Source organism: Oreochromis niloticus, linkage group LG7 (genome assembly GCF_001858045.2).
Source record: "Oreochromis niloticus isolate F11D_XX linkage group LG7, O_niloticus_UMD_NMBU, whole genome shotgun sequence".
Taxonomy (NCBI): Eukaryota; Metazoa; Chordata; class Actinopteri; order Cichliformes; family Cichlidae; genus Oreochromis; species Oreochromis niloticus.
Window position 1 is genome coordinate 6,459,208 of NC_031972.2, and position 20,181 is coordinate 6,479,388.

The 20,181-nt window shown below is 38.0% G+C and overlaps 2 protein-coding genes across 5 annotated transcripts; both read left to right on the forward strand.

The window, feature by feature from the left end:
• The first annotated feature begins 783 nt into the window (after nt 1-783).
• Nucleotides 784-11,033, forward strand: LOC100711719 (probable E3 ubiquitin-protein ligase HERC3). The gene is made up of 23 exons (XM_019360786.2): nt 784-1,179; nt 1,276-1,396; nt 2,507-2,583; nt 3,688-3,909; nt 4,007-4,098; nt 4,463-4,593; nt 5,136-5,260; nt 5,345-5,418; nt 5,499-5,614; nt 5,741-5,800; nt 5,965-6,070; nt 6,277-6,472; nt 6,589-6,737; nt 6,848-6,964; nt 7,158-7,256; nt 7,351-7,521; nt 7,609-7,749; nt 7,917-8,083; nt 8,188-8,254; nt 8,356-8,426; nt 9,368-9,551; nt 9,682-9,784; nt 10,070-11,033. Exons 1-23 carry the CDS (start codon nt 954-956, stop codon nt 10,285-10,287), a joined length of 3,033 nt encoding a protein of 1,010 aa, XP_019216331.1. The 5' UTR covers nt 784-953; the 3' UTR covers nt 10,288-11,033.
• A 1,051-nt stretch (nt 11,034-12,084) lies between these two features.
• LOC102080780 (probable E3 ubiquitin-protein ligase HERC4) lies at nt 12,085-19,978 on the forward strand. 4 transcript variants are annotated; one of them, XM_019360789.2, is made up of 21 exons: nt 12,085-12,386; nt 12,481-12,601; nt 12,726-12,802; nt 12,929-13,150; nt 13,305-13,396; nt 13,954-14,084; nt 14,286-14,410; nt 15,096-15,154; nt 15,313-15,431; nt 15,543-15,602; nt 15,696-15,801; nt 15,915-16,113; nt 16,622-16,770; nt 16,884-16,991; nt 17,120-17,218; nt 17,455-17,622; nt 17,802-17,942; nt 18,103-18,266; nt 18,735-18,918; nt 19,049-19,151; nt 19,417-19,978. In XM_019360789.2, exons 1-21 carry the CDS (start codon nt 12,170-12,172, stop codon nt 19,632-19,634), a joined length of 2,862 nt encoding a protein of 953 aa, XP_019216334.1. In that variant the 5' UTR covers nt 12,085-12,169; the 3' UTR covers nt 19,635-19,978. The 4 variants fall into 4 exon arrangements, with proteins under 4 accessions (XP_019216334.1, XP_025764890.1, XP_025764889.1 ...); XM_025909105.1 differs by having other exon boundaries at nt 12,086-12,386; nt 15,912-16,113; nt 17,467-17,622; XM_025909104.1 differs by having other exon boundaries at nt 12,086-12,386; nt 15,912-16,113; nt 19,417-19,977.
• Nucleotides 19,979-20,181: the final 203 nt, after the last annotated feature.

Sequence of the window (20,181 nt, forward strand, 5' to 3'; positions counted from 1 at the left end):
ATGTTATACTTATTTCATCTGTTATTGATGTTTTATAATGAGAGAAAGATGCCGAATACCTTATTATTATTATTATTATTATTATTTTAAATGTATTTATTTTTTTAGCATAGAGAAGGCCAGGTGAAAGGGAAGCAAGGTCAGGAGCATTGAAGGTGGACTGAAACTGTTATGAAGCTTATGCATAAGTTCAGTAAGGTAGATCTATGATGTCTGTCTGCTCCCAGGTGCTCTCGGCTCAGTCTATTCTTCACATCACTTCCACTTTTCCACGCTGTCAAGCTGTTTGTGACATCACTGGTGGTCTAGTCCAATCGCCTTCGTGCAACCTACCTACTCCCCATCACCGCCTATCATCACTCAGGCTCCATTCAAGCCTCCGTCTTTACCTCCACCACCAGCGTCTAGACTCCGGGGGATCCTGCTCTAATGCCCATCACAGCTGGGGTTCTGTTATGCCAAGACGGGCCATTGAAGTGTATACGCCAAATACCTCTATCGAAATTATATACATCAATAAATCATGTTCTTTTTAGAAATCTCTCATTCATGATTTTTGCCAAGCCTTTAAATTCATACAGTAGTTAGTTTTTTCTTTTTTTTTTAAAAAAAAAAGGTTTGTTATATAAAAAGTTGATACCAGCTAAACGCAGTATTAACTTTCCCATTGCAACATGCAAACATGTTGCAATGCAAACACTCCCTCCTCTGCATGTGAAACGAAACACAATGAAAAGCTACACAATCGACCTCTCCTTATTATTGATTATCTATTATCAGTTTTACTTTCGTTTCGTTACTTTAACAGATCAGCTGACTCTTGTTATTGTTTCCTTTCCGGATGCTGTTCTGCGACATATCTAGGTTTAAGTTTCTAAGTTTCGTTTCTGGCTGACAGACTGCAGAGTGACTCAGTGAGGATCAGCTGTCGCTCCCAAACACACTCAGACAACATGTTTTCCTGGGGAGAGGACTGTCAGCGCGGGTTTTACGTGAAAGACGGCTCCGGTACCGACAGCACGACCACGCATGATGGAGTTCATTATTTAAACCTCAGCCATCACATCGCGGATCTGTCGGCAGGTCGAAACGTGCTGGCTTTCGTTAAAAGTAATGGAAACGCGTTCATTATCCGCACAAACGAGAGCAAGGATGGGAGAAGAGTGAGAGGCAGGCAGAGTGAGTATCGGTGTCACTAACAAGTTCACTCTCTGGTACATTTAACCGAACTGTGTCCACTCACACCTGCTGCGTTTGTGGCTTTTGAATCTGCAGAGTTTGTGAAACACAAAGAGAAGATAGAGGCTGTGAGTTGTGGCGATGATGTGGTCGCACTGCTGTCTGAGAGCGGCAAAGTCCTCTGTGTGGACACGAGACACCCACCCTTCACTCCCAGGTAACAGATACAGATGTGCAAACTTTTATTATTATTATTGTTGTTGTTGTTGTTTTTATTGGTCCTGTGAGAAGGAGTATTAGTACCACGTTAAGAAAAAAATATTATTAAAAAAAGTCGAAAATGTGTCGAAGTGTAGAGATGACAGCTGTTTCAAGACAAACTGCCAGGGCTGCTATAGACTACCTTTTACAAAATGCTTTTTGTAGATGAGTTAGTGAAATCGTACAGAATCGGTTTAAGTTACAAGAAATTTTTTTCCTTACATAAACACAGTGTGTGGATAAGTATAAAAGCTGCATCTGGTCAGAAGGCAAAAAACACACACACAAACTTTCAAAAGTTGGCAATTTGAATTTGGTTTGTAAAAAATGATATGGCTGACAGACTGATGCTGAGAGATATCGATGTTCACACCCTCAATAAAGAAGATCAGAATCAGAACATTGTACTATTATGACATAAGCACAATGAAACTGTATGCTGTCCCAGTCGGTGCAAAGAAAATTAAGAAAGCAAAGAAAGCAATCTAACTTTTCACAAAAATGTAAAAATATTATATAAAATAGTTTCTAATAATTAGATACAGTATAAACAGTATATATCTATTCCAGCTCTGGAATATGTGATGATTTTCAGTCTATTTGTTTTGGCTTTTTTTTGTCCTGTTCCGCCCTCCTGTGGGTACCCAGGTGATGTGCTGGGTGGGTGTGTCCTTCAGGATCCTGCAGGCTTTACTATAGCCTGTAGAGCTCCTGATCACAGCAGATGAAATATTTCTACAAAAAGGCAGCCCATCAGCTTGTTTTACTAAATCATATACACAAGGAATTTTGTATAGACTATAAGAGCAATGGCAGTTTGTCTTGAATCAACAACTGTAATCTCCACATTTCTCCTTTTTTTCTCAAAATAGTGTTTCAAGTTTAATCTTGAAATTTCAACTTTATTTTCAAAATTGACACAATTTCATTTTCTTAATGTGGTCCTAATACTCCACCGTAGTCCTAGGAGTGTATACAGTGTGATTCATGTTTATTTGGGTTCACAGTTAGCGCTGATAAATGGCTGTTTCAGCTCTGTTCTCTTCTTCTGCTCTTTCTCTTTCAGGCCACTGGAAGCTTTTTCTAACAAGCAGGTTTCTCAGGTTGCTTGTGGGAGTCAGCACTCAGTTGCACTGACCAAAGGTACAGTAGAATTTTGCAAGTGCTACAGATTTTTAGTTCAATTCAGTTTTATTTATATAGCACCAAATCACAACAACAGTCACGTCAAGGCACTTTATGTTTTAAGGTAAAGACGTTAAAATAATAGAGAGAAATCCCAACAGTCAAAGAACCCCTCTGAGGAAGGACTTGGTGATAGTGGGAAAGAAAAACTCCATTCTAACAGGAAAAAACCTCCAGCAGAACCAGGGTCAGGGAGCAGCAGCCATCCGATTTTAGCTTGTTATTTAAACAAGCTAAAATAATTAAGAGACCCTGAGTCAGTCCATCCAACTTACAGAAACACATTTGATTGCACTTCATAATTATATGGACCCCAAGGTTGTAATTTCACAACATCTGTCATGTAGTTCATGTTATTTGTCTTTGTATACATGTCTGTATAGATATACATTCCTCCACATATTTTAAACTGTATAATTATAATACACATGCACGGTACAATTGTAAACAAGACCTTGGCCTGACCAAATAAAGGTATCAATCTATCTAATGAGTAATTGGAGTATTTTAGGGCTAGGAACAAACAATATTTTGCATTCTTTCATTGTAATTTTGCAGTATTATTAAAGGCCATGACAAGTCATTTATTAAGTCACACAGAGCATAAAAAGAGGAACTTGGGTTGCCAAATGGCATCCAGATGTGCAGCCACTGTGGGCAGGCTAAAGCAGTTTATTGGTGCACCCAAAATAAGATCGATTCATTTAAAGCCTAGAAGGATGGGTGAATTTTACACTTGAGTCTCACTTTCTCCATCAGGTACACTTTACCAGGGCAGCTGTGGCTACAACCGTAGCTTGCCTCCACCAGTGTGTGAATGTGAGCGTGAATGAATAATGTCATTGTAAAGCGCTTTGGGTGCCTTGAAAAGTGCTATATAAATCCAATGCATTATTATTATTATTATTTTGTGCATACCAGCATTTATATATGAAATCTGAATTGGAAATTTTATTTCCATTTTATTCATTGGTGGTCATGACATTAAACATAAACTCTGAGTAAAAGTACAAGCTATCAGGAGGGAGAGTGTTTCACAGAGACATGCTGATTCTCCCACAGATGGTCAGCTGTATACGTGGGGTCAGGACTGCAGGGGCCAGCTGGGTCTGGGTACGAGGAAGTCTGTCTGCAGATCACCTCAGCATGTCCCATCACTGTCAGCGATCCCCCTGATCCAGGTCGCTGCAGGAGGAGACCAGAGTTTCGCCCTCTCTGTCTCTGGAGGTGTTTTCAGCTGGGGGAGAAATGACTGTGGACAGCTCGGGCTGGGAGACACAAAAGGTACTGTAACTTTAAAATAAATGTCCGAACTTTATTGTATGTTAATGCGCATTATAATCTGGTAACATAATAACACTGACAATCCTTTTTCTTATAGACAGACACACACCAGCTCCTGTTCAGTGTTTGAATATGAAGAAAGCTCAGCACATTTCCTGTGGACAGGACCACACGGCCATTCTGACAAAGGTTAGTCAACAGGAGCATTTTGATGCTCTCCTTTCTTACTAATATATTTTGTAAAGAATGTGGATTTACACAAAAAATTTGAAATTATTCAAGAAATGCAAAAAAAGGATTTTGAATGTTGTCTCAAAACATACTTAAAAACATCTTCATATAGAAGTTACAAGTTCTAAACATGAAAAAAGAAAGCTAAAAGAGAATGAAAAGCTCTGTGGAGTTTGATTTTGATGCTGTACTTACCACTGGGACACAAATTTAAAAAACAACTTCTTAATTCCTTATTTTTTGAAAACACATTAAAACAGTTGTCATGTAAAAGTAAATGGCTGTGGGACTTTACGCTGTAGTTGTGTGTTTGGCTCCTCAGCATGGTGCAGTGTTTACATTTGGCTCCGGTCAACACGGACAGCTCGGCCACAACTCACTACGCAACGAACTGCGTCCTCGACTTGTTGCAGAGCTCTGGGGGGCAAAGGTCACCAAGATTACATGTGGACGGTACAACACACATACTGCTTAATTAATGAAATATTCAGGCTATTTTGAATATTTTTCATGTTTCACATCAAAAATACAGAGGTTAAAGTTTTAAAATGTATCCCAGGAATTATTATTTTATATAGAGTAAAAAAACAAAAAACAAAAACAAAGCTAGGACATTTCACTGACTGTTGTGACCTAATGTGAACAGGATGCATCCTGACCCGAGATCTGATCCTGCAGAATCAGTCTCATCCTTTAAAAAGTCAGCCATGTGCAGCAATTATACATTTTAAATATATCACAATTCTCTTAGAGTAAATTTTTTATATAGAGTGAAAAAAAATTAAAATAGATTAATTTAAAGATCATTGGTTATACAGTTATATGAGCATGCTAATATAAAACACCATAAGTTATTATATTATCATTGAAGAGACTAACAGATATCACAGACAACATCAAGCTGCTTAAATAAAAAATGCTTAAAGTAAAAGCAGTTAGTAAAGTTTAACTATGGTTTTTAGGTCTAAATATTTTGTATATTATCATCTACTCAGGAATCACACTTTAGCGCTGACCGAATCCAAGCAGGTCTACTCCTTTGGTTGTGAGGATCAAGGGCAGCTGGGACATCGAGAGGAGAGTAATCCATCTGTGCCGCTGCCTGTTCGACTGCCACAGGGTAACTACACCTCTGATAATAAACAACTTGAGGATGCAATTAACTTATCTAAGAAAGAAGTGACGTGTTTACTTATCATTTCAGAGACCAGTGAGCTGAAAATCAGAAACATCTTCGCAGGAGAAAACTGTTCATTTGCAACATGTTCATCTGATGAGGTACTGACACTAACACATAAAGTACAGACTGTGATGGGAGGAGGTGTGAATATGTAAACAGTCACTGCTTTCCTTCACAGGGCATTCACGAGGGTTCAAACACAGACTGTGACATTGCATCACAACACTGTCTTGATAACATGGTTGACAAATGGATCACTGAATGTGATTTAAAGTCATGGAAAAAGATTAAACAGTAAGTATGATGCACTGGCAGTCACAGCTTGTTGATTTGCCTGGTGTTGTATGGTTTCTGTCATTCAAATTATTTGTTTGAAAACATTTTTTTCTGCAATTGAATGAAAATATTAAATCTTCACAGGGAAATCTACGGGGCGTTTTCCTCTGCATCCTGTCTGAATAAAAGTTTCCTTCAACAAAGGTAAATACACAGTTTCTGTTCACCACATTCTTCTTTTTTCATTTCAAAGGTGGGAGATCTGGTGTTTCAGGATTGAAAGAACTGAAATATTGTTTTAGCTGGTAATTGTTTGCTTATGGATAAGTGCCATCCTTATATGTGGAGTTTGTTCTTTGTCTTCTTAGCGGTGATAAACATCACCAAACTTCACTGAAGTATCACGGCTTGAACCTAAAACATGCACGGCTTGCTTTCAAGAAACTGGTAACAAAGGACAATGTTCAGGCAGAGGTATGTTGCTAGAATACATGTAATCTGTAGCAAAAGGTTTTTTTGTTTGCTTGTTATTTTATAAATATCCTACTAATAAGTTGAGGAATCAGCATCTGTCCATAATTTATGAATTCCCCGTTCTTCTGCCTAACGAAAGACACATGCAGCAATACCTGGACCTAACTGCTGCTGATCGATTCTTGCAATCCTTGCCAAACTAACAGATTGAGGCTGCTGTGCTACACCTGCTTCCTTCCCTCGACCAGAAACCAGTTGGAGTGGAGGGGTTGAGAATCTACCTTCTTCTCAATGAGCTGCTGCATGCAGTGCTGAAACACACACGGCAACAGAGCATAAAGCTCACTGAGGCGGTAGCTGGTGCAGTAACAAGGTTGTCGGATGAAAGTCTTAAGATCATAGGTACTGTCACAGCTGTCTACATGATATCACAATAATACTCTTTTTAATCTGGAAGGTGACAAAGTGCTCAAAGTTTCATGGCATGTCCTTTTCATCTGTTCTCTGTTTTTCTTCAGGTGACTGGTGGTCCTCGCTGTCACCCTCCACCATGGTGCGATACGTTAAGGTGTGGAAGCAGGCCCTATCAGAGATCCTGTCCTTTAAACCTGTACCTCGCAACTCTGGAGTCAGAAATCTGCTGGTAGTCCTCCAATATATGTACAATGTTAGTATAAATATCCTAAAACAGTCATTTTACTCCCTCTCAAGTCTTAATCTGTCAATTTTTTTACCTGAAAACAAAAAGAAATTTTAATTCACATGTTTCCTTTAAAGGCCAACAGCAGGGTTGCAGAGTCTCGAAGGATACCAGAAAGTGATTTTTGTGTGTCAGCTGATGACGCATTCCTTTTTGAGGATTTGCAACATTGGCATTTACAGTCACAACAAAAGGTAAAATGTTCTGGTCTGAAGTAGTGTGTCTGTGTGTAATCTACTGTGTCATACTTTGTTATTCCATTCTTCTAACCTTTGGTTCTGTCACTTTTTAGTCAATACCCAGTGTTCAAATAAACAACATGAAAAAATGTATGTTTTTTTATGTGCAATCAAACCTTAAAGTTCTCTATGGGTTTTTTCCTTTCAGTATTCACATGCTGAGCCTCTCATCCTGTGCAAGTTCCCTATTGTGATGGATCTGCAATCAAAGAAAACAGTGTTTGACATGAATGCTTACCATGCCAAGGTAAAAAACCTTCCAAAAACTGGTGTTTATGTGACATAGAATATTTCTCCCTCTTTGAAAAAGAGTAAAAGTGACATCATTCACTTTATTTCAGATTACAGAGGCGACGAAAGTCTTTATGAATTTTCGGGCGACATTTGGTTGCTATCCCTCAGTTTTCGAAGACTTTCTCTTCGTAGTGAAGCTGAGGCGAGCATCAGTTTTGGAGGACACTATTGAAAAACTGGCTGATACGAATCACAGAGACTACAAGAGACCACTTGTGGTAAACACAGCAAGGCACAGATAATATTAAAAACTCGTGCATTCACGCAGTTTTGATCTAAACTTTTTTTGCCCCTGTGTCTTGTAGGTCTTCTTTGATGGAAATCGTGTGATCGATGAGGTCTACAGGAAAGACTTTTTTTATGAAGTCTTTCATGACTTGGTCTCAGTTGAATCTGGGATTTTCATGTTCAATGACTCTGAAACACTGGCATGGTTCTCCTCAAAAGTAAGCCTTCCTATGGATTGGAAATAAGATTAGACACAGAATTTTCTGAGTCTTTTAACTGATTATGATACCATATAACTAACAATAGTTCAATACAGATGATAGTCATCAATACAGTCTTCGACAACTGACTTTTGATTTAAATTTGTCCCCACCATTGACACCAGGCACCTCAGGAAGACCAGCGTTTCTTCCTGTTTGGAGTTCTGTGTGGATTGGCCTTGTACAACCACTGCATCATCCACTTACCCTTCCCACTGGTGCTGTTCAAGAAGTTGCTTGGTGTAAGGCCTTCACTGGAGGATTTGATAGAATTCAACCCAAGTGTTGGAGAGTAAGGCAGAAAATTTAATAACAGTTATATTTACTTCACACAAATTTGTAGTTTTAGGTGTTGATTGGTTCCACAAATGATCCTAAACTATATTATGTTTACAGGAGTCTGCAGTACATCCTGGAGGACTACCAAGATGATGACTTGGAAAACCTGGACATGTATTTTTCGGTAGGCGTTTTCCACACAACTTAAATCAAAACAGTTTTCAAAATGGTCTTGGGATACCCAATTCTTAAAGCAGTAAAATCTTTTTTTTTTTTTTTCAACAGATCAACTGGGATGGGAAAGATATTGACCTTGATCCTGAAAGTCCTGAAAAATTGGTGACAAGTCAAAATAAGTGAGGACAATTAAAGGTTTTTTTATAACATGTTTTTGAAAAGCAAACTATTAATTACTAATATACTAATACTAATTATCCTGCCAAAGAGAAGCTACACATAATAAAAAGTCATCACATAAAAGAATATTTAAATTTAGTAAATTATTTCTTTGTTGTAACAGTGCTTCTTGGAAAGAATTGGCATGCTTTTTTCCACTAAAATGGGGTAATTTTTGTGCACATTTGTGCGTGGCGCCCATTTAAACATACCAGATCTTCGCACTTGATTGTGCCAATCAAGGCACATTGATGGAGTGAGCCCTAGCACCACCTCCAAATTTGAAGGCCAAAGCAGGGGATATCGGAGACAGGTGAACCAAGAAGACAACACCACAAAATTTTACTGTATGATCACAGGGTCAAAGTGTGGATAAAACTAGGTTTTGGTGGAAACAGTGTGATGTGTGCCAGCAAATGATCCAATCAATCCAATAAATAACACCAGACAAGAGCCAATAGCAGAATAAGCTGTTTGGCATTAGCAGAGATGATCTGGAAAGTTTGTCATGGATGAAAGTCACATGCTCAACTCTGCTGCTCAACCCACAAATGCATTTTCCTTGCAAATATGACACAATTTGAGGGTGAATAATTAGGCTTTCCAATAGTATAAGTTTATTTGCCAAGAAGCATAGTTACAACAAGGACATAATCAACCAACCAATTTCCTTATTTTTACTGCTAAGGTTAGAAAAAGTAACAAGGTCCAGTGCATATTCTTGCGATACACCACCCTCAGTTTGCATGTTTATAGGCAAGTAATTTAAGCAATTAATGGGAAATGACCATGGCAGAGATATAAAGCAACCACTCTTTAAACAAAATGGAACAGAACAGTTCATGATTTGACCAAAGTGTGGATGTGTTTTTTTAAATCATTACTTTTATCTGCCAAACAGGAAGGAGTTTGTGGATGCCTATGTGAATCATGCCTTCAACACATCAGTGGAGAATGTGTTTCAGGAGTTCAAGAGAGGCTTCTTCCTGGTGTGTGAGCGCGATTTGGTGAAACTCTTCAGGCCAAAGGAGCTGCAGGAAGTGATGGTGGGCAAAGACTTCAGTGACTGGGAAAAGCTGAAACAGGTAAACAGCTGTCAGTGATACAAAGATGTAATTTGTCTGCAATTCTTTTATCACATCCTTGTGTATACTTTGATTATAGTTTAAATGAATTATTTTCAGTATATCTAACAGCCTCTTTCACTATGATTAGAACACACATTATGAAGGTGAATACAGCGCAGACCATCCCACCATACAGATGTTTTGGGAGGTTTTTGATGAACTGACTGAGAACCAGAAGAAAGCTTTCCTTTGTAAGTATTTGATTTAATTTTTGTCATAAAAGCTAGTCAAATTTTAACATGTAAATGGAAGTTACGTTACTAATCTGCTTTATTAGCAGGAATTTACCATTGTAAATTTGCAACATTGCTTCATCACAGTGACTACTAAAGTTTAGATCACTCAAGAATGTTTTGACATTTGCTAATCGATGCAGTGAACATGTGGTAGGAGGTTGTGGATAAAGCACCCCAACATGCAGAAAAGTAAACAAAAACTCACGACATTCATCGAGTTCTGTTTTTTTCCTCTTCTAGGGTTTGTGACAGGATTTGACCGGGTGCCAATTCTCGGTATGGACAAAATCAAGATGCAAGTCAAAGTTAAAGAAGTCGCGGACCTCTCCTATGACCAGTACTATCCTGAGACACACACGTGCTTCTCGACCTTGGAGCTGCCGTTATACTCAACTAAGGAGATCGTGCAAACCAAACTCACAGAGGCTCTGAGCAACAATAAGAGGATCCATAAGTGATCAGCATTATACGCCCATTTTTTAATTTATTGAACAGTAAAAAGTAATTGTTGACCAAGCCTAGCGTTTGCAATTACTGAAACATACTTACTGTTACTGTCATGATCCTGCATCTTCTACCCAGCATTTTCTCTTTTGGACTTTTGGTTTGGATTTATTTAACAGTCTGAGGTTGAGATCTTTGCCCCAGTTCCCTCTTGGGTGTGTATATATTGTTTCCGTCTCGCTCTGTCCAGTGTCATGACCTCATTCATTCTCTGGCTGTGTGTTCTGCCTGTTAGTTTAGTTTCTAGATTCTCCCAGCTTGGTTTCATGTACTTTTTAAATCCAGCAATAAAGCTGCATTTTGAGTTTAGTCTTGTCTCTGAAAGTCTGCATTTTGGCCATGACAGTTACTGGAACATTTAAGATTTATGATGATGACATGACATCTATGTATGTGTGTATAATTTTTTTTAAGTGTAAATAGGTAATATTAGATTATACAGTTTGGAGGAAGTCTGTCAGTATTTCATAGCTTTTCCCCTAAATGTTACAGCTCAGAAAATACACAAAATAACTGCACTCACTAAATCATAATCAGCTACACTTATACAATGTTGCCAATGTTAACATATGTAAGTAATGATTTGCAACATTTTATGAAAAACTTTGCACTATGTAAAAAAGAATGTTAGTTTTCAACATAAACTGCACTGTTCTGTTTTTCAGATGTGGATTTACTATTAAAGTTTTACTTAAAGTTACCTGAAAAGTGACCCACTTTGCTCATTTCCTTCTCAATATTGTTATTCTTGCTTCAAAATAATCCAGCCTCTTCACTTTAAACCAGGATCGCTCTGTTTGGCTGCTTCCACAAACAAAAGATTTGAACAATAGGTGGGTGGAGTCTCCATCCTCAGCCACAGTTGTGTGCCCAAGATGATATTTGGAATACCTGGTCTCACTGACATCATACAGAGCCAAGAGTTTAAAGAAACAGTCTGGAACAAAGTACTTACAAACTTTTAGCTCACAGCGATTACTTGTACATATAATGACACCATTATCTGAATCTTAGGTCATGTTCAATATGAGCATCCATCATTGTGATGGTATGTATGACAGAAAATAAGGAAAAGCACAAATGATATCTTGCACACCTGGCATACTTAACAGTTAACAGCTTCACGCATTTTCTTTTTATTTAGGGTAAAAGCCACACCTCCTTCAGAAAACACCAAATGCAGAGTAATATAAAGTAATATAAAGAGCTGTGTTGCTGGTGGAAAACACTTGCTTTCATTTACTGTACTTTGCAATTCTTAACCATGGTGGAAAGCTCTATATAGGAATAGCTCTACCTCCTGAGTCACAGCTGCTCCTAGTAAGATGGTAAATATTGTCAATGCTGACCATTTTATGCTCAGTCTAATCTAATCTAATCTAATCTAATCTAATCTAATCTAATCTAATCTAATCTAATCTAATCTAATCAATATTACTGCAATATTCTATTACAATAATAGAGTTCAGGTCGTTTAAATAACCTCTGAACTCTAATGGACTCAGAAAAAAAACAGGGTAATATGTTCATGTGGGCGTAGCATTTTCAGTGGGACAAACGCTTCGTGACTCATGCGAGTGACTTCCTCAGTATAGGTAAATATGTTGCTGTCATGGAAAATCTGCACACGTCAACTCCAGTTTCATTTTTGCTTTTCCAGCTAAGGTAATAAACCACGTGCCCATGACTCACTAGGTGTGGTGTTTTTATTGTTTGTAAGTTTTGTTTTCCTTTTCTCACAGGTGACTTTGCTCAATAAACCAGTCAGGTTTCGTTTCATACTTCCACCCGAGTCATAAAAAGCAGCTGCTTGTACTGCAGAGTCATTATAGCATCATGTTTTCATGGGGAGAGGACTGGCAGCAGGGCTTTCGCTTGAAAAGACCCTCAAATATTTCAACTGCTGATGGAGTACGCTGTTTAAACCTCAGTTTTCAAGTCACAGATCTTTCAGCAGGTCACAGACTGCTTGCCTTCATTAAAAGAAATGGGGATGCTTACATCATTCACACAGTTGAGAGCCAAGATGAGGGAAGAGTGAGAGGGAAACAGAGTGAGTATCAGCCTTATGTCTCTGTCTCAATTTCACTTCTCTGCCTCTGTTGATCCACTATGACCTGCTCTGTGTGTGGCTTGTAAATCTGCAGAGATTGTGAAATGCGAAGAGAAGATTGAGGCTGTGAGTTGTGGTGAAGATGTGGTGAGGATTCTGTCTGAAAGTGGCATCGTTTTTTGTGTGGATCAAGCTCGCCCTCCTTTCAGTCCCAGGTGAGGTCAAAGATTTGCAGCTTCAGTTTTTAAGGGATCGTCCTTCAGTTTCCAGTTAAATTCACAATAACCTGCCGTTGTAATCACAGAAGAGTTTGATCACTTCTTGTATGTGTTCTGTCAGCACACCAGAAGCATTGGGCAGCAAACAGGTGTCTCAGGTGACTTGTGGGAGCCAGCATACAGTCGTTCTGACAAAAGGTAGCGTGAAGTATTAGTAAGCAATAACTGGCTTGTGAACCTGAATGAAAATGAATCCTTTTCACAGGTTTAGTGGATTTAGGGGTTTAATATGATAGAAAAGTATTATGTTGATTTTCCTCACAGATGGTCAGTTGTATACTTGGGGCCAGGACTCCAGGGGGCAGCTGGGTCTGGGCACAAACAAGCAATACGTGAATTCACCCCAGCATGTCAGATCTTTGTCAGCAATCCCAGTGGTCCAGGTCGCTGCAGGTGGAGAGCAGAGCTTCGCCCTCTCTGTCTCTGGAGGAGTGTTTAGCTGGGGCAGAAATGACTGTGGACAGCTTGGACTGGGTGACACACAAGGTACTACAATGAAAGTTTAAATCTCTCACTCTCAATATCTGTCAATATCGCACTGAAGTGTGGTTCCCAGAAGGAATCTGATGTACAGTATATGTACTCAAGGTGCAGGTATCAAAATATGCATGCAATATTCAGTATTTTGTTTTTCTCATAGACAGACATACACCGACTCTGGTTCATTACCTAAACATGAAGAAAACTGTTTCCATTTCCTGTGGAAAGGACCACACTGCCGCTCTGACAAAGGTGAGTCAACAACAGTAAACAGGCTCACATAAAATTATACCACCAGAACAAGCAGCCAAACAAGTAAATGCTGAATATGATTTAAATGAGCTGTGATTAAAACATTGATAGATGTCAGAAAATGTATTTTGTTGTGTGAAGTGTTGAACTCAGTATTACAGTTGTGGTCTTTGTCGTTGTTTCCTTGTTTATTGCCATAATCTTTGTTTTTTGCTTTCTTTGCGCATCTTTCAAATTACTTCAAGCTTTAATTTTAAGGTTGCTTTACAGGAGGAAATAATAGATGAATGCATGATATTTGATATACACTCGATCTGTGTCTTGTTTTTGTTTGTTTAAAGTTGAATCCAGTTATTTATATTGAGGTTTCTTTTATTTGTCTGTTTTTTTAAAAGAAGAAATTCCAGTAATTTCATACTATCGTTGTTCATTTTGCATTAATTATGAAAGCTCCTTTTTGTTTCTTATTCTTTGGCTTCTGATTGCTTTTCCACAAACTCCTAAGATAACTATATGTACATGGCAAAAATTAATGTGGACTGTTGTCTGGTTCTCAGGACGGTGCAGTGTTTACATTTGGCTCTGGTCAATATGGACAGCTCGGCCACAACTCGTTACAAAATGAACAGCGTCCTCGGCTTGTTGCAGAGCTCTGGGGGGCAAAGGTCACAAAGGTTGCATGTGGGAGGTAACATTTAATTATAATTATATCATAAATAATTGAAAAAGAAAAGTGTTTACTGCTGAGCGAACAGGAAACTTCAACTTCTGTCTTCTATCTTCAGAGTGATCATACTGAGGTCCACCAACAACATAGATGTTTAAAACCTTTGAAAAAGCATGTTTTACATTGTAGAAATTTCTCTTTGTGCTCTCTTTTCTCAATCAGCTATCACACACTGGTACTGACAGAATCCAAGAAGGTGTACTCGTTTGGGTGTAATGAACAAGGGCAGCTGGGACGTGGAGAAGAGACTCGGGCATCAGTGCCACTACCTGTGCAACTGCCACATGGTAAATACATTTATCTGAACAGAAGAGTCGATTCAATTTACAATTACACAAAAATAACAGTAACAATAAAATAATTTTATTATTACAGTAATAATTAAGGTGTGTCACATCCAACTGTATAGATAGAGGTTATAAACCTGACAATGACACACACATATATTCACTATGCAGCAATAAAAAGTGCTACTCAGAGGTACTGAGTCTTCTGAAACCAGTGAGGAGCTGCACTGTTGGGCTTTGCAAATGCTGCAGGTGTAACACAGATGAGCCAATAGCCCAATAGATAATTGGGTATACCTTTAGTTAAAAATAATTAGTAATTCTGACTATAAGGCCTTGAATGTAATCATAGACAAAATGTTTGGCCACGCATCAAATACTGGAAAACTTAAAATAATTTAAAAATAATTGTCACGGACTCACGGAAGGTTTTAGGTTTTCTGCTGTATGTTTTTAAAGTGCTGATGAAAAAATATATTACGCAAATAAAACTGGACCTGAATTTGATCCAAATAACCAAGTTAACCACAGTTAACAACAAAAAGGTTTACTGCCTAATGTCACAAATTAAGCCCACTGTAAGAGCATGTCGCTATATCTTATATTTCTTTCTGGAACTGAAAAACCATCCCATACAGTACAGTTGACTCTTAGGTAGATAATTTCTCATCTGTTTTTATTCTAGACATTTCTAACATCTATGCAGGAGGAAACACTTCATTTGCAACATGCACGCCTAATGAGGTACCAGCACAAATGCATACAGTGCAGTAAGGATACCTGTGGGAGGTGTAAACATAAAGCCATGTTTACACCTCCCACAGGTATCCTTACTGCACTAGTTATATCTACTTGTGAGGTCATGTCTCTAAACCAAACACGAGCCTTTGCTTCGTTCATAGGGCGCTGATAACGAGTCAGGCAGTGGCACAAAGAACAACGTGACAGAACACTCTATCGATAACATGATTGACAAATGGATCTCTGCATATAATCCAAAGCTGTGGAAAAATCTAAAAGAGTAAGTCTAACACAAAAGCAGCTGGTATTGTTGTTGTATGTAACTGGTTTGCTGCACAGCATGTACACTGTAGTCTTAGTGTTACTGACTAACCTCATGAACCCTTCACAGGGAAATTCACAGGATGCTCACATCTCCATCCTGTGTGAATCAAAGCTTTCTTGACAGGAGGTAAGAACACCATTTATGAGCATGATCATGACTTCTTTATATCTGTTGAATTTAACATTTGAATATACACATTTGTCATTTTCTTCATGTCAGCAAAGATAAACATTTCCAAACGTCACCAACGTACTCCGGTTTGGACTTGTCACTTGCACGGCGAAGTTTTGAGAAGCTGGTGATGCGAGATGTTGTTTTTGCAGAGGTATTGAACTGGAATGTGACTAACACGTGTTTGTAACCTGATTAGTAATTAACTAAAAAAGTAAGAAGTGGACTTTAATTAAACCTTTAATTAATAATAAGTTACATCAGCAGGCTGAGACTGCTGTTCTGCAGCTGCTTCCATCTGTTGATATGAACCCCGTGGGAGTGGAAGAATTAAGGATCTTCATGCTTCTCAATGAACTTCTACATGCATGCATACAGAAATGCAGATGGCAACAGAGCAAAAAGCTTGCTGATGCAGTCGCTGCTACCATGCAACGACTCCCCGATGCAAGCGTACAGATTTTAGGTACGGTGACACCCACTATTTTGCTTACTGGCTGTCCCGACTTCACAGGGTTTTTTTTTTCTCTAGTGCAGTTCTCACATCAGGAACATCATTCTCTCCAACTCCAACAGTTCTCAAAGCAGTTAATGCACTTCTCATAACACAATCTCACCTATGCAAAAAACACTAAACTAACAACTAATTTAACAAATCTGAGGAATGAGTCCAAAACCTTGCTGAAGCTTTGCGATTTAGAGGTCATAATTATGTCATAACTCAATTATTATTTAATATAATTTTAATTGTTTTTAAAGCAATTTTAAAGTCTGTTGTTCAGGCATATATTTAGGCAGACTTTAACAACTTTAAAGTCTTCAGCAGGTCTTTTAAAGTGTATTTATTGGATTAATCTATACTGTTTAAATGCATCAATATATTAAATGATAGCATTTTATTCTAACGAACACTCTAGACTTCTTATCCATGATATCAGCCAGTGAAGAGCTGACTGTAACTTTGTCATCCTCAGGGGAATGGTGGTCCTCACTGTCACCCTCCGACATGATCAGATATGTTCAGGTGTGGAAGAGGGCCCTCTCGTGGATCAAGATCTTTAAGTCTGCTTCTTGCAACTCTCAAGCCAGAAACATACTGCTAATCCTCCAGCATATGTACCACGTCAGTATCAGTTATCAAAACTCAACTAAATGTATTACTGCTCAGCTTTTTGACAAGAAAAGTTGCATTTTCACACAGTCAGTATAACAAATACTACCACTTGTTGTTTTAAGACCAATGAGATAAACATGAAAATCCCAGAAACAACTTTTTGCCTTGAGTTTACCCCGATGTTTCTAATGGAGGATCTCAAACATTGGCGCACAAAGTCAAAACTCAAGGTGAGGTCAGTTGATGACAAGTACTTTGAATCTGCTAAGATGGCAGTCAACCCACCAAATGAGTTATTCATGTTAACACACTATTAAGACCACTAATGGTTAATGTGGGCTATTTCTTTTCTTGCCAGAATGCAGATGATCTGCCTGTGATTCTTTGCAAGTACCCATTTCTGATGGATCTGAAATCAAAGAAAATGGTTTTTGACATGAATTCTGCAATCACTCAGGTAACTTCAGCGTGGAATAAAAACACATAAAACACATTTGTAAAACATTTGTTTTACAAATAACACACCACTCTTTTCACTCACAGTTCAGGCAGGCGTCAGTTTCAGAACCTTAGAACAGAAGCAAGAGCCAGTCTAGCCCACTTGGTTCACCAGCTGCCTTTTATACATCACATACAATGAAATTTAAATAGAGAATTTATTTTTAAATCATGGTACTTTGTCTTGTCTTATAGAACGAACAGCAGGCGCCTCCACAGATGGCTTTTGTTGTTCCTTACGGATGGATTCCCCAGCCAAATCAAAAAAAATTTAAACTGAGGGTGCAGCGTGCGTCTCTTTTAGAAAGCACCTTCAGAGAGCTGGCAGCTGCTCCTCACAGCGACTTCAAGAAGCAACTTGTGGTGAATATTTGATTGATTTTCACCTGATGGTTAAAGTTATAACCAGATTCTTCTTTTGTTGGTCTCATCAAAAGTATCTGTAATGTTTAATTTCTCTTTCTATTTTCTCAGGCCACTTGTGGTAATGGCCTTCAATTTTTATATAATTTTTTTTTTTGACCCTGTGTCTTGTCTTCTAGGTCTTCTTTGATGGAAATTATGCAGTTGATGATGTCAACAAGAAAGACTTTTTTTATGAAGTCTTTCATGAATTGATGTCAGTTGAATCTGGGATGTTCGTGTTCAATGACTCTAAAACACTGGCATGGTTCTCCTCTGAAGTAAGCCCTGCTGTTTATTCAGTGGAATTATAATAGACCCAGAATTCTAATTTTTAACTGATTCCTTATAATACATATAATATTCATTTCAGATCATAATTATCAGTCCAGTCATCAAAAACTGATATTTGATTTGATTTGTCTCTACCATCAACATCAGGTAACTCAGGATGACCAGCATTTCTTCCTGTTTGGCGTTCTGTGTGGATTGGCCTTGTACAACAATTGTATCATTCACTTACCCTTCCCACTGGTTCTCTTCAAGAAGCTGCTTGATGTAAGGCCTTCAATGGAGGATTTAAAAGAATTCAGCCAAGTTGGAGAGTAAGAGGAAAATTTGTTAATAATTATATTTGTTAGTTTAAAGATATACGTTTTCATAGTATATGTTTAAAATGCAAACATAGTATTATCCTGCCAGACAGATAATAACAAGTCATCACTTAATATGATCAATGCAATCTAACAGTTCCACCAAACTGGGAGTACCAGTTCAGCTGGCAGAAATATATAACTCATATCATCTATAAAGAAACAAAGCTTTATTACATAAACTATTTTGTGACTAGGGGGAAGCATCTAACAGAAAAAGTAGCAAGGTCAAGTGCATATTCTTGAAGTACATCACAAAAGTTTCTACAGAATGAATGAATTACCATGAGACAAGTAACCATGGGAAAATGGAAGAGATATAAAGCAACCACCCTTTAAATAGATTGGAACAGAACAGTTCATGATTTGACCAAAGTGTGGATGTGTTTTTTTAAATCACTACTTTTATCTGCCAAACAGGAAGGAGTTTGTGGATGCCTATGTGAATCATGCCTTCAACACATCAGTGGAGAATGTGTTTCAGGAGTTCAAGAGAGGCTTCTTCCTGGTGTGTGAGCGGGATTTGGTGAAACTCTTCAGGCCAAAGGAGCTGCAAGAAGTGATGGTGGGCAAAGACTTCAGTGACTGGGAAAAGCTGAAACAGGTAAACTGCTGTCAGTGACACAAAGATGTAATTTGTCTGCAATTCTATTATCAAATCCTTGTGTATGCTTTGATTACAGTTTGAATGAATTATCTTTACTATATCTAACAGCCTCTTTCACTATGATTAGAACACACATTATGAAGGTGAATACAGCGCAGACCATCCCACCATACAGATGTTTTGGGAGGTCTTTGATGAACTGACTGAGAATCAGAAGAAAGTTTTCCTTTGTAAGTACTGTGTTTCATGTTAACGTATAAAACAATGAGTGTTAGTCTTATTCTTCAGTATGTCCAAAGAGTCACAACAAAGCAACGAATCACAGGGAGTTAATAAAGTAAAATATTAGGGTTTTATGACCTGAGTTGGATGGAAGCATTTGACCAACAGCTGAGGTGGTTCAGCACTAATGCCTGAATTGACAGACTGATTTCAGATGTTGTGCACAAAAATTAACACATAAAATACCTGAGTTTCACTTTTTTCCTCCTCTAGGGTTTGTGACAGGATTTGACCGGGTGCCTATTCTCGATATGGACAAAATCAAGATGCAAGTCAAAGTTAAAGAAGTCGAGGACCTCTCCTATGACCTCTACTATCCTGAGACTCACACTTGCTATACAATTTTAGAGCTGCCATTATATTCAGCTAAGGAGATAATGCAAACCAAACTCACAGAGGCTCTGAGCAACAATAAGTGGATCCATAAGTGATCAACAATAAATGACAATATTTTTACTGTACTGAACAGAAGACATAACATTGTAACACTGAAAGGGGCGAATCTAAAGAAATTTTCTTAAGGTGGCATGGAAATCAAATAGGGTGGCAAAATTACACATATCCAGGTGTTACATTCCATAACAGGCATTTTATATGGTTAAAATACATCAAATGCAGTAAGTGTACACATGTTTCATATAAATATACTTTGTAACTTTCTAATTTCCTTTAATCTACATAATTAAACCTCTGGGGTCCAGGGTATAAGTTTTGACTACTTTTGATTTGACCTCTATATTTCACCTTTAAAAACTGTTCATCTTGCCTTGTTTGGTATCATTATTTTCAGCACAACCTCAAATATCCGAATTTGGAGTTATTTTATCATACTGTATTAACACAATTGATCTAAATTCAGACAAAAAACATAAAATCCCAGTAGAAAAAACTTATATTTTATTATGTAAAAACCACAAACATGTTTAACAAATCATTTATCAAATAGAAATTTTACATTTTTAAAAAAATTATGCACAA

What these genes read in the sequence shown, in the direction of transcription:
- LOC100711719 (XM_019360786.2), top strand. Translation starts at nt 954, where the DNA reads ATGTTTTCCTGGGGAGAGGACTGTCAGCGCGGGTTTTACGTGAAAGAC. An exon ending in AAAAGTTTCCTTCAACAAAG is followed by an intron (nt 5,801 to 5,964) that starts GTAAATACACAG and finishes TTGTCTTCTTAG; the next exon opens with CGGTGATAAACATCACCAAA. An exon ending in ACTGGGAAAAGCTGAAACAG is followed by an intron (nt 9,552 to 9,681) that starts GTAAACAGCTGT and finishes CACTATGATTAG; the next exon opens with AACACACATTATGAAGGTGA.
- LOC102080780 (XM_025909104.1), top strand. Translation starts at nt 12,170, where the DNA reads ATGTTTTCATGGGGAGAGGACTGGCAGCAGGGCTTTCGCTTGAAAAGA. An exon ending in TACAGTCGTTCTGACAAAAG is followed by an intron (nt 12,803 to 12,928) that starts GTAGCGTGAAGT and finishes TTTTCCTCACAG; the next exon opens with ATGGTCAGTTGTATACTTGG. An exon ending in CAACATGCACGCCTAATGAG is followed by an intron (nt 15,155 to 15,312) that starts GTACCAGCACAA and finishes CTTCGTTCATAG; the next exon opens with GGCGCTGATAACGAGTCAGG.